Source organism: Euleptes europaea, chromosome 2 (genome assembly GCF_029931775.1).
Source record: "Euleptes europaea isolate rEulEur1 chromosome 2, rEulEur1.hap1, whole genome shotgun sequence".
In the NCBI taxonomy this organism is placed as follows: Eukaryota; Metazoa; Chordata; class Lepidosauria; order Squamata; family Sphaerodactylidae; genus Euleptes; species Euleptes europaea.
Genome location: NC_079313.1, coordinates 138092831 through 138106561, shown reverse-complemented (window position 1 = coordinate 138106561; position 13731 = coordinate 138092831). Strand labels below are relative to the sequence as shown.

Below are 13731 nucleotides of genomic sequence, written 5' to 3'. Positions count from 1 at the left end.
AGACCACCTTCCAAAGTGGACGTTTTCTCCAAGTGTACTGGTCTCTGTCACCTGGAGATCAGTTTTAATAGCAGAAGATCTCTAGCCAGCGTGGTGTAGTGGTTAAGAGTGGTGGTTTGGAGCGGTGGAGCCTCATCTGGAGAACCGGGTCTGATTCCCTGCTCCTCCACATGAGCGGCGGAGGCTAATCTGGTGCATTTGTTTCCCCACTCCTACACACGAAGCCAGCTGGGTGACCTTGGGCTAGTCACACCCTCTCAGCCTCACCTACCTCACAGGGTGTCTGTTGTGGGGAAGGGAAGGTGATTGTAAGCCGGTTTGAGATAATAGGCCTGCTCCTCTGATCCTGGAGAGATTAGGTATGCATCATGACTAATATTCATTTTTACTAGAAGCCACGAATAGCCCTCTCCTCCATGAACATGTCCACTCCCCTCTTAAAGTCCTCCAAGTTGGCAACCATCACCACATCCTGAGGCAGGGAGTGCCACAATTTAACTTGGCGTTGTGTGAAGAAATACTTCTTTTTATCTGTTTTGAATCTCTCACCCTCCAGCTTCAGCAGATGACCCCACGTTCTGGTATGAGGAATCTCTCCCCTTATCCACCTTCTTTCCAAGCTAAACAGCCCTAAGCGGTTTAACCGCTCCTCATAGGGCAGTTCCTCCAGTCCCCTGATCATTTTGGTTGTTCTTTTCTGCACCTTCTCAAGCTCTGCAATATCCCTTTTTAGGTGCAGTGACCAGAACTGTTCTGTGCCACCCCACCAGCTCAGCCAATCAGAGTCAAAGGATTCATCACCACGAATAAATCACAGAAGGTGGGGGGGATTTGCATGGCTGATGAAAAGTACCCCCCAAACACATGCCAGAAATGCCCCGGCAACGCACTAAAAGCTGACCAAGGGACAGCAGACTCTGGAGGACTTTTCCCTCTTGATATTTTTACGTAATAAGAACAAAGCTTTGACCTTTGGTGACAAGGAACAGGGGAATTTACCAACTTGAAAACTTCATCAACTTGAGACAGATGCTTAAGAGCACCTCATTTTAAGGTGGCTAATTAAGTCCTTGCAGGCTCTACCCAAATGGGGCATATCACACCAGGGTGGAGGAAAACCTGGGCTTGCAGCTACATGGGAAGATTGGCTACATTTCTCCTTCCACCCTGCTTCTTGCAATGTCTTTTCAGCTCATGTAGGGTTGCCAACCTCCTGGTGGCACCTGGATATTTCTCGTTATTATAATTAATGTCCAGACTGCAGAGATCAGTTCTCCTGGATAAAATGGCTGCTTTGGAGAGTGGGTTCTATGGCATCATACTATGCTGACACCCCTCACTTCCCCAAGCCCTGCCCTTCCCATAGGGATGCCAGCCTCCAGGTGGGACCTGGGGATCCCCTGGAATTTACAGATCATCTCCAGACTACAGAGTTCAGTTCCTCTGGAGAAAATGGATGCTTTGGAGGGTCGACTGTATGGCACTGTAACCCACTGAGGTCCCCATCCTCCCCAGGCTCCATCCCCAAATCTCCAGGAGTTTCCATGCCTGGATATTGCAACCCTACCCCCCCATCCCCTGCCGGTAGCCAAGGGGGCCTGGCAACCCTACCTCTAGGGTTGTCAGGTCCCTCTTCACCACCGGCGGGAGATGTAATAGCAGGAGATGTTTAGCCACCACCTGGAGGTTGGCCACCCTGCCACCAGTGGGATGTTTTGGGGGCAGAGTGTGAGGATGGCGGGGCTTGGGGAGGAAAGGGATTTCAATGCCATAGAGTCCAATGGCCAAAGCAGCCATTTTCTCCAGGGGAACTGATCTCTGTCACCTGGAGATCAGTTGTAATAGCAGAAGATCTCCAGCTATACCTGGAGGTTGGCAACTCTAACTTGGGGTGCTTTATGCCAAACAAACCCATTATAAGGTAGAGTTGCCAGGTTACCCATGGCCAACGGTGGAGGATGGGGGGGTAGGGTTACCAGATTCTGGTTGGAAAACTCCTGGAGATTTGAGAGTGGAGCCTAGGGAGGAGAGGGACCTCAGTGGGGTACAATGCCAGAGAGCCCCACCCTTCAAAACATCCATTTTCTCCAGGGGAACTGATCTCTGTAGTCTGGAGAAGGGCTGTAATTCCGGGGGAACCCCAGGTCCCACCTGGAGGCTGCTGGCATCCTTACTATAGACGCATTCATAGAATCATAGAGTTGGAAGGGACCACCAGGGTCATGTAGTCCAACCCCCTGCACAATGCAGGAAATTTACAACTACCCTCCCCCCACACCCCCAGTGACCCCTACTCCATGCCCAGAAGATGGCCAAGATGCCTTCTCTCTCATGATCTGCCCAAGGCCACAGAATCAGCATTGCTGACAGATGGTCATCTAGCCTCTGCTTAAAAACCTCCAGGGAAAGAGAGTTTACCACCTCCCGAGGAAGCCTGTTCCACTGAGAAACCGCTCTGTTAGAAAATTCTTCCTAATGTCTAGACGGAAACTCTTTTGATTTAATTTCAAGCCGTAGGTTCTGGTCCGATTTTCTGGAGCAACAGAAAACCACTCGGCACCCTCCTCTATATGACAGCCCTTCAAGTACTTGAAGATGGTTCTCATATCCCCTCTCAGTCTTCTCCTCTTCAGGCTAAACATACATAGTTCCTTCAACCTTTCCTCACAGGACTTGGTCTCCTCCAGACCCCTCACCATCTTTGTTGCCCTCATCTGGACATGTTCGATCTTGTCTACATCCTTGCCCAAAACTGAACACAGTACTCTAGGTGAGGTCGAACCAGAGCAGAGTAAAGCGATACCATCACTTCACGTGATCTGGACACTATACTTCTGTTGATACAGCCCAAAGCAGGGTCAGGTGAGTGTCATAACCTCTAGGCCTGACCTGTTGCCCAAACACTTGATACATGAGGCACCACCTTTTTCTAGGGAGGTGGCCAGGGCCAGATTCTGGGATTGGTGGGAAACACAACCACAGCTCTGGTTTTGGGTCCATCACTGAGACGTCCACCTGTGCCTGCAACACACATGTTTCTTACAAAGCCGTCCTCTCAGCCGCAGGACAAGTAGGGTTGCCAACCATAGAATCACCAGGGTCATCTAGTGCAACCCCTGCACAATGCAGTAAATTCTGAACTACCTCCCACCCACACCCCTAGTGACCCATACTTCATGCCCAGAAGATGGCCAAGGTGCCCTCCCTCTCCAGGTAGTAGCTGGAGATCTCCTGCTATTACAAGTGATCTCCAGCCAATAATGATCAGTTCACCTGGAGAAAATGTCTGCTTTTGCCATTGGGCTCTATAACTTTGATGTCCTGCCCCTCCCCAAACCCCACCCTCCTCAGACTCCGCCCCCTGAGACCTCCGCTGGTGGCGAAGAAGGACCTGGCAACCCTAAGGACAGGTCTCAAGCACTCTGGTCTGTTGTGAGCAGAGATGCATTCTGTGGTTTTGAAAATAGACCTCTCACATGCTCACAGACCAGAGGCTGCACTTTGCAGCCCGAATGGCAGAGACGAAACATAGGCGCATCTGCAGCGTACGACGGGCAGTGACCCTAAGACTGTGCGAAAATGGATCTTAATGGGGGGAGGGATTCTTCTCTTCCTGGGCACAGTTCAGCTAGCAATAATTCATCACTTCTTAGAAACAACCACGGGCTTCCTGCACTGAAGCCAGCCTCGCTAATGGGTTTAGCAAACCGCATTTAACTGGTCAGTGGAGCAAGTGCCACAAATCCCAGGATTAGGAGGAGACTGATAGGGAGCTTGAGAGCCGTCGTGGCCAGAAGGGTCGGCTTTAATTGGCTTAAAGACCTGCCTGCTCCGGAGCTGATCCGGCAGTGAGAAGAGGAAGGGAAACTTCATATTGATAGCCACAGCTTTTTAATTCAGCGATCCTCAAGCTTTATTGCCTGGGCTGATAAAGGCAAATCCAAACCACCCTTAGGTGCACATATGACTGCTTGTTTTCAGAATTGTCTTGAGTAGAAAATTTTTTAAAAAAATTCTGCTCCAGGATCAGCTGACTTCTGCAACCTGTCTATGCTACAAACTGAGCAGCTTGGCTTAATATTTCTTCTTTTGTGTCAATTACACTTCATTTTCCTATTTCTCATGATTTATTCTGATTTTGCTGTCCTGGAAGGAGCAAGGCTTACCGCCTTGCAGGGTGTTGCAGGGTGTTGAAGCTCTACCCCTGACCATTGGAAGGGGCCGTGGCTCAGTGGTAGAGCAACGGCTTGGCATGCAGAAGGTCCCAGGTTCAACCCCCGGCATCTCCAGTTAAAGGGACTAGGCAGGTAGGTGATGTGAAAGACCTTTCTCGGCCTGAGACCCTGGAGAGCCGCTGCCAGTCTGAGTAGACAATACTGACTTTGATGGACCAAGGGACTAATTCAGTATAAGGCAGCTTCATGTGTTCATGTGTTCTCCAAATGCCTCTCTGCCTTCTGAGATTTTGGCAGGAATAGCTTATGTACATTCAAGCAATCATGTAGGAGATGAAACTGGTTGCTTAGGAAAAGAAAAGAAGAAAGCGGAGCTATTCAGGAAACTGTCTTCTGTGCCCAGCGCCACATTTTGGCCTCTGCAGAATTACACAAACACATAAGATTGGCAGTGGCTCTCCAGGGTCTCAGGTGGACATTTTTCACATTACCTATTATTATTATTTTTTTAATTTCAGTTTCAACTTATACCCTGCCCTTTCCCCAGCGAGGCAGGGCTCATGGCGGTTAACTACATATGAATACAATATATTTAAAATTTACAATATAATATGCAATTTCAAACATAAGGTCTAATCTAGCTGAAACGCCTATCCTATACTATTACCTGATTCTTAACTGGAGATGCCAGGGATTGAACTTGGGACTTTCTGCATGCCAGGCAGAGGCTCTGCCACTCAGCCACAGCCCCTGATACATACAGGTGTGCTTTTTTTCTGTCTAAATGGGCTGGGGAAAACCTGGCCAGGTGGATTTCTTAGCCCATTACGGGTCAAGGTAGACAGCCACCTGGCCTGCTGTGGCCACCCTTCTTGTCTCTACCTGTGATGGTCAAGGCATGCCCAAGCCATTTCAGTGCTTGAGGTGAAAAACCCAAATGCCACCTGCCATCCTGCCACCTGCCTTCCTGCCTTCCTGCCCACTAACCTGAGGCACAACTCATCCGCCCAGGCTCTGTTGGCATCACAATAGCCACATCAAGATCTTACAACCCATCCCTTACAGGGAGTCCCTGGTTTAATTCCCCGTTCCTCCACATGAGCGGCGGACTCCAATCTGGAGAACCAGGTTGGTTTCCCCACTCCTCCACATGCAGCCTGCTGGGTGACCTTGGGCTAGTCACAGTTCTCTCTGAACTCTCTCAGCCCAACCTACCTCACAAGGTGTCTGTTGGGTGGAGGGGAAGGAAAGGTAATTGTGAGCCTCTTTGAGACTCCTTAAAGGTAGAGAAAAGCAGGCTATAAAAACCAACTCTTTTTCTTCTTCACACTGTGCTATTTTATTTATTTATTTAAAGCATTTATTAGCTGCCTTTTCACCATGCAGAACTCAAGACATTTTACAATATACATAAAACAATGTATATAAAAACACCTAAACAGCACAACTTAAAATCTCCAATTAGGACTGCCAATAAATAAAAACACATTAGTCAAATGCAGCCCTCAATAGAATTGTCTTCAACTGCCTCCTAAGGATTGAAAGTGAGGGGCCCAGGCAAACCTCCCTGGGGAGGTTGTTCCATAATTGTGGGGCTGCCACTAAAAAGGCCCTAACTTGTGTACCCACCAAACAAGCTCCTTTGGTTGATGGGACAGTCAGGAGGACCTCTCCCAATGATCTTAAATCCTGGGCAGGAATGTATGGGAGAAGACGGTCCTTCAGATACCCCAGTCCCAAGTAGGGTTACCACCTCCCGCTTGGGAAATACGGGAAATGTTGTGGGTGGATAGGGTTTCCAGGTCCTTCTTCACCACCAGCGGGAGGTATTTGGGGCGGAGCCTGATGAGGGTGGGGTTTGGGGAGGGACTTCAATGCCATAGAGTCCAATTGCCAAAGCAGCCATTTTCGCCAGGTGAACTGATCTCTATCTACTGGAGATCAGTTGTAATAGCAGGAGATCTCCAGCTAGTACCTACAGTTTGGCAACCCTATGAGTGGAGCCTAGGAAGGGTGGGATTTGGGGAGAGGAGAGACCTCAGTGGAGTACAATGCCATACAGCCCACCCTCCAAAGCAGCTGTTTTCTCCAGGGGGGCTGATCTCTGTCGTCTATAGAACAGCTGTAATTCCAGGAGATCCCCAGCTGCCACCTGGTGGTTGGCAACCCCAGTCCCAAGCCACGTAGGGCTTTAAAGGATGAACCCAACACCTTGAATTGGTCTTGGGTCCAGACCTTCCTGGGAAACTGAGAGGTCCAAGTTCTTGCCTACCTCATTTCAGAAGCAAGTCCCAGTGTCTTCAGTGGGACTTATTCCCAAGTAGCCTGCACAGGATTGTAGCATTGGGGACATAAGAAGAGCTCTGCTGGATCTTACCAAAGGCCCATCAAATCCACATGAACACATGAAGCTGCTTTATGCTGAATCAGACCCTCGGTCCATCGAAGTCAGTATTGTCTACTCAGACCGGCAGCGGCTCTCCAGAGTCTCAGGCAGAGGTCTTTCACATCACCTACTTGCCTAGTCCCTTTAACTGGAGATGCCGGGAATTGAACCTGACACCTTCTGCATGCCAAAAAAAGGCTCTAACCACTGAGCCACAGCCCCTCCACAACAAAGCTGCCTTATACTGACTCAGACCACTACTCCATCAAAGTCAGTATTGTCTAAGACAGGGGTGGGGAAAGTCAGGCCCGGGGGCCGTATAAGGCCCATGAAATCATTTGATCTGGCCCTTTGTGGGTCCTGGCAGATCTCTAGCTCAGAAGGATCTAAGACTGGCGATCTGCCTCCTCCCGCGGACAGGAATAGCCTCTATTCAAGGTGGATGTGAGTTTGTTTTGCCGAGAAAAGGAACCTTTCCCCCCCTTGCAGAAGAGTCATTATCTATGGAGCTGCTAGGACCTCCCAAGAAACTGTGTTAACCCTTTCCCACCCGGGCCGTGGAGAAACTACGTGGCAGACACTCAGAGCTGTCTCTGGTCGTGCCTCTTGGCTAACTGTTTGACCAAATATAGCAGGCTAATTTTTAAGTTGATAATTTTGTATGGCCCGCGAATGATGGTATAAATAGCCAAATGGCCCTTGGCAGAAAAAAGGTTCCCCACCCCTGGTCTAAGACCAGTAGCAGCTCTCCAGGGTCTCAGGCAGAGAGGTCTTTCGCATCACCTACTTGCCGAGTCCCTTTAACTGGAGATACCAGGGACTGAACCTGGGGCCTTCTGCATGCCAAGCAGAGGCTCTACCACTGAGCCACAGCCCCTCCCTCCAACATCCTGTTTCACACAGAGGTCAACCAGCTGCCTCTAGGAAGCCCATAAGCAGTGTGGCTGCATCTTCCCACTCATGCTCCCCAGCAACTGATACAAAAAGGCATCCTGCCTCTGGTGCCCGAGGGAGTAGATCTACATCACGGCTAGTAGCCATTGATAGCCCCATTCTCCATGGTCTTGTCCACTCCCCCTTTAAAGCCTTCCAAGTTGGCAGCCGTCACCACATCCTGTAGCAGTGAGTTCCACAAGTTATCTATGGGCAGTGATTGTTTCTTGATTGGGACTGGACACCAAAAATACCATTTCAGGACTCCGCTCTGTCGGAATCAAGCCCTTTGGCTATGATTCCTTCCTTCCTAAGTTCGAATCTGCATGCTTTCAGAACTTCGACAATCTCATGCAAGTCAGTATTCAAATAATTTCCTCAGACTGGCAATTAGCAATTTCCTCCATTCACAACCGGCAAGCTGTGCTCCGCGAATCTGCAACTGTTGAGCTGTGCTGTTCTCACAGCCGCTCAATGGCTGGGGTTTCATCAATGTCCAAACAGCAAAAGAACAAAAACCACAAAAATCTTCCATGGCGAACGGCACAAAAGGCAATCAAGCGGCCTCCTTTGGAAGGCTTTGCACGTGGCGTTCCCAAATGGAAGGGAAATTCAGATTTACGCGAGGTTGCGAGCGGATGAAATCCACTGAGGCTGCATTTTTGCTACGAAGGGGCACATTACGCCGCTTTCTCTTGTCAATTCTCCTTGTCAGCAGCTGTGATAAGAATGGGCTGGAATCATGAATGGGAGGGGAGGTGGCCGGCCTGTGTTTTTCAATGGGAACAGTGCAGGAGCGGCCAAGGGGACAGACGCGCGGTGTATTTCGATGCGCTCAGTGCAGTTGAGGAGTTTGCCTCGTTTGATCAGGGCTGTGACAATAGACACAAACACGACCGCATGGAATCCCAGAGAGCAGCCAAAGGCCTCACCTTACAGGGAGCATGAGGGTGAGAACTCTCTTCCACAGCCCCGGCTTGTGGGATCGATAGCTGAATCTCTAAGCATCGCCTTTCAGGAATTCACAATTGTCTCCTTCCCCAGCTCCCGGCTTCCCCAGTAGGAAGAGCCATTACGGACTGGTTGCACTGCATGGAGTGTGTGTGGGGGGGGTGAGCTCTGAGACTTCAGGAAGGGGGGAGCTGTCTGGCTTGGAGAAAGCAAGAGAGCAGCTCAATAGTCTGGCCCGAGTAAATAGACCTGCCAGGAAATGATCATCAGAGAACTGTTGGGATGGGAGGAAAGGGTCTGGCGTGTCATCCCCATCCGTGATCTCTCTGAAGCTGGCTTCCCTGGGCCTGCTCTTTGGGGGGAGGGCTGGGGGGGCTGAGGAGTTGGAATTAATTTTATTTTATGAAGCTGCCTTATACTGAATCAGACCCTTGGTTCATCAAAGTCAGTATTGTCTACCCAGACTGGCAGCGGCTCTCCGGGGTCTCAGGCAGAGGTCTTTCACTTGCCTAGTCCCTTTAACTGGAGATGCCGGGGATTGAACCTGCGACCTTCTGCATGCCAAGCAGATGCTCTACCACTGAGCCACAGCCCCTCCCCTAATGGAAGGGGCCAAGCAGCTTGAAAAGAGGGTGTTTGGACAGAGGAATAAATGACCTCCCCTTCTCCAAAACAGGAGCCCTTTAACTTCAGTGGCATCACCAGCAAGACCGGCCCAGGCTGCGACTGGGAGCTGACCAGAATGGAGGCGCTGAGCGCCATGCAGCATTGGTCTCCTATAAAGGCTCCTGTGGGACATGTCCTCCGTCCCCCCGTCCCCCGCTGAAGGAAGTGGGCAGGCTAGTCAAAGGTTGGAGGCTGGCTCAGTGCTCTTCATTTCTTAGAAAGTCAGAAGCATTTAATGGAGGGGCCTAAATGGGCACCCCATGTTGGCATGCAAAGCCATGTGTTGCAGGGGACGCCATGTTGGTCCTGGGGACAGGAGACACCAATCCCAATGCCAGACTTGGCTATTAAGCCTGCTGTGTAAAAATCACAAGAGAATGGCTAACTCCTAGCCTAGCCTACCTAACAGGATTGTTGGGATGGAAAAGTAAGCTTAGGGTGCACTAGGGACGGGCCATGGCTCAGCGTTAGAGCATCTGCTTTGCATGCAGAACATAAGAACATAAGAAAGGCCCTGCTGGATCAGACCAAGGCCCATCAAGTCCAGCAGTCTGTTCACACAGTGGCCAACCAGGTGCCTCTAGGAAGCCCACAAACAAGACGACTGCAGCAGCACCATCCTGCCTGTGCTCCACAGCACCTCATATAACAGACATGCTCCTCTGAACCTGGAAAGAATAGGTATGCATCATGACTAGTATCTATTTTGGCTAGTAGCTGTGGACAGTCCTCTTAAACATGCCCACTCCATGAACATGTCCACTCCCCTCTTAAAGCCTTTACATAGGAACATAAGGCCCTGCTGGATCAGACCCAGGCCCATCAAGTCCAGCAGTCTGTTCACACAGTGGCCAACCAGGAGCCTCTAGGAAGCCCACAAACAAGACAGCTGCAGCAGCATTATCCTGCCTGTGTTCCACAGCACAGAAAGTCCCAGGTTTGATCCCCAGCATCTCCAGTTGAAAGGATCAAGTAGCAGGTGATGTGAGAGACTTCTGCCTGAGACCCTGGAGAGCCGCTGCCAGTCTGGGTAGACAATGCTGACCTGGATGGACCAAAGATCTGATTCGATATAAAACAAACTTCACGTGTGTATTTTTCTTCTAGCTAGAGGTGGAGGCACCGGGGCAAATCTAATTCGTTTTCTGACACGCCTTCTCCTGTCTCACACACAGTTCATTATTTCCCTGCGCTCCGGCCTTGCATTTTGTGGACTTTGCTGCCTCTGGTCAATGACCAGCAAACGCCCATCTCAAAAGGCACCAGACGGTACCAGCTCACATCTCCCCTCTCCACACACACCCCACCCCCGTACATCCCAGCGCCTTTCAGGCAAACCACATTTAGCACAGCTCCTAAAACATCCCCACACGGAGAACAGCTCCACGTGTGGCCTTCGTTTGGCAGTCACTCCCAAGTGAGAATTAATTTGACAAACGATCCTTTCCCGTTGGAATCCGAGGCTCATCCCTCAGAGAAAGCCTGCAACTCCCTACTGAACATCGCCAAAGCTCAAACGCATGCCAGGGACCAACCAGGAATTACGACACACACCCCCATCTCAACTCTGGGCCAGATGGGGAGAAGGGGAGAAAGGCCAGGGCGCGCCCCCTGCACCCGCCCCTTGGACACCCCTTGCCCCGAGCCTGGGCAGTCCTGCCTACCTCCAGACCTGTCCCAGCTGCAGGAGACGGTTGAAGGACCGGAGGATCCAGATGCAGAGGGAAGAAAGGCCAGGGTGCCCCACCCCCCAGAACCCCTCGGGTCCCACCCCGGCCCCTGGCCCGGCCGGTCCTTCCTACCTCCAGACCTGTCGGAGCTGAAGGAGGTGGATGAAAGACCGGTGGAGGGTCCAGATGCAGAGGGAAGACCGGCCAGGGCGCCCCCGTCCCCTGCACCCCAGAGCCCCTCGGGTCCCCCACCCCGGCCCCTGGCCCGGGCGGTCCTCCCTACCTCCAGACCTGTCCCAGCTGCAGGAGACGGTTGAAGGACCGGAGGATCCAGATGCAGAGGGAAGAAAGGCCAGGGTGCCCCACCCCCCAGAACCCCTCGGGTCTGTCCCCCCGCCCCTCCCGGCCGGTCCTCCCTACCTCCAGACCTGTCGGAGCTGAAGGAGGCGGATGAAAGACTGGAGGATCCAGACGCAGAGGGAAGACTGGCCAGGGCGCCCCCGTCCCCTGCACCCCAGAGCCCTCAGGTCCCCCCCACCCCGGCCCCTGGCCCGGGCGGTCCTCCCTACCTCCAGACCTGTCCCAGCTGCAGGAGACGGTTGAAGGACCGGAGGATCCAGATGCAGAGGGAAGAAAGGCCAGGGTGCCCCACCCCCCAGAACCCCTCGGGTCCGTCCCCCCGCCCCTGGCCCGGCCGGTCCTCCCTACCTCCAGACCTGTCGGAGCTGAAGGAGGCGGATGAAAGACCGGCGGAGGGTCCAGATGCAGAGGGAAGACCGGCCAGGGCGCCCCGGTCCCCTGCACCCCCAGAGCCCCTCGGGTCCCCCCCCCGCCCCTGGCCCGGCCGGTCCTCCCTACCTCCAGACCTGTCCCAGCTGCAGGAGACGGTTGAAGGACCGGAGGATCCAGATGCAGAGGGAAGAAAGGCCAGGGTGCCCCACCCCCCAGAACCCCTCGGGTCCGTCCCCCCGCCCCTGGCCCGGCCGGTCCTCCCTACCTCCAGACCTGTCGGAGCTGAAGGAGGCGGATGAAAGACCGGCGGAGGGTCCAGATGCAGAGGGAAGACCGGCCAGGGCGCCCCGGTCCCCTGCACCCCCAGAGCCCCTCGGGTCCCCCCCCCGCCCCTGGCCCGGCCGGTCCTCCCTACCTCCAGACCTGTCCCAGCTGCAGGAGACGGTTGAAGGACCGGAGGATCCAGATGCAGAGGGAAGACCGGCCAGGGCGCCCCGGTCCCCTGCACCCCAGAGCCCCTCGGGTCCCCCCCCCGTCCCCTGGCCCGGGCGGTGCTGCCTACCTCCAGACCTGCCCGAGCTGCAGGAGGTGGATGAAGGACTGGAGGATCCAGACGCAGAGGCGGCAGCAGCCGCGGGGTCCGGCGGCGGGGGCGGCGGGGGGCGGCGGCGGGGCGGCGGGGCTGGCGCGGCGGGCGCCGTCCTTGGCGCCGAGGCCGCTGTCCTTGGTGCTGAAGGCGGCGTCGGGGGGCGGCCGGGCGGGTCCGGAGAAGTCGTAGACGAACCACCTGAAGCTGAGCAGCTGGACGACGAGCGAGGGCAGCAGCACGAAGAGGAGGGTGAGGCCGAACCACCAGTACTGGCGCCGCGCGTAGTAGTCGGCCGCCAGCCACAGGTCGGACGCGCCGTCCGAGAAGAAGACCAGCAGCGCGCCCAGCGCCCAGCACCCGTCGCCCAGGCTGTAGCGCCCACCGGGCAGCGCCGACGAGGGCGCCGGGGCCGGGGGGCTGCACGAGCCCGGCGGAGGGGGCGGCAGGGGCGGCGGCAGGGGCGGCGGCAGGGGCGCGCCCCGACGGCCCGCCCGGGCCAGGCTGCCGCCGCCGCCCCCGCCGCCCTCGCCGCCCTCCCGGCGCGCCAGCGCGGCGGGCGAGGGGCAGCAGGAGGCGGCGGCCGCGCCTCCATCCGACTTCGCGGCCATGTTGGACGAGAGGCGGAGGGAGAAAGGAGGCGAGGGCCCGCAGACTTCCGGAGGGAGGGAGGGAGCTGGAGGGGGGGCGGGGGGGGGAGAGTGGCCAGATGGGGGGAGGGTGGGAAGGGCGAGGTGGGAGAGGAGGAGGAGGAGGAGGGAAGAAGGGGAGGAGGAGGGAAGAAGGGGAGGAGGTGGGCAGCGCCTTCCCTCCCCTCCCCTTTCCTCCCCCCCCTCCCCTCCCCTTTCCTCCCCCCTCCCCTACCCCCCTCCCCTCTAGATCAGGCCGGGGGCCGGCCGAGGAGCGCCGCCCGCCCCTTCGCTACCCATCCCTCCCTCCCTCCCGGCTCATGCCCCGGCTGCCTCCAGCGCTGCGCCAAGGACGGGGCGGGGGCCCTGCTGGCCAGCCTCCGCCGCCCCCCCCCCCCAACACGGCCTGCCTGCCTGCCTGCCACCGGCCACGCCCCCCCCCCACTCACACCCCTTCCTTCACCACCCCGGCTCCTTCAGAAGCCCTCTGCCCTTCCCACCCGACGGGCAGGGCGGGACTTTGGGGTCTTGGCCCCCGCCCCCCCCCCAACGCGGCGGGGGCGAGGGAGCCCTCCCCCGCGCCCGGTTTCGAGAGGGCCCGGAGCGCCTCTGCGCCGCCTCGCCCCGCGCTCCTTGCTTTTGGTCCTGGGGGGTCAGCCCAGGCCGGCAGGTGGGGTAGGAGAGCGGTCGCCGCTGCCCTCGGCTTCAACAACGATGCCCCTGTCGCCAAAGGTGTGTCCGGCGCTGCGCACATGGCCAGTGGTACAATGCTGATTCTCCAGAAGAACAGAAGAAAGGCCCTGCTGGGTCAGACCCAGGCCCATCCAGTCCAGCCCTTGGCCAACCAGGTGCTTCCAGGAAGCCCACAGACAAGAGGACGGCAGCAGCACCTTCCTGCCTGTGTTCCACATCACCTCATATAATAGGCACGCTCCTCTGATCATGGAGAGAATAGGTAGGCATCATGACTCGTATCCATTTTGACTAGTAGCCATCGATAGCC

At 55.2% G+C, this 13731-nt stretch overlaps 1 protein-coding gene across 1 annotated transcript in view; it reads right to left on the bottom strand.

Moving 5' to 3' along the window:
• Nucleotides 1-12710, bottom strand: part of XKR7 (XK related 7) — a 66537-nt gene extending 53827 nt beyond the window's left edge. Inside the window, exon 1 of the mRNA XM_056844931.1 lies at nt 12076-12710. Coding sequence (XP_056700909.1) covers nt 12076-12710 — 635 coding nt within the window. The remainder of the gene's footprint in view (nt 1-12075) is intronic.
• Between the last annotated feature and the right edge of the window lie 1021 nt (nt 12711-13731).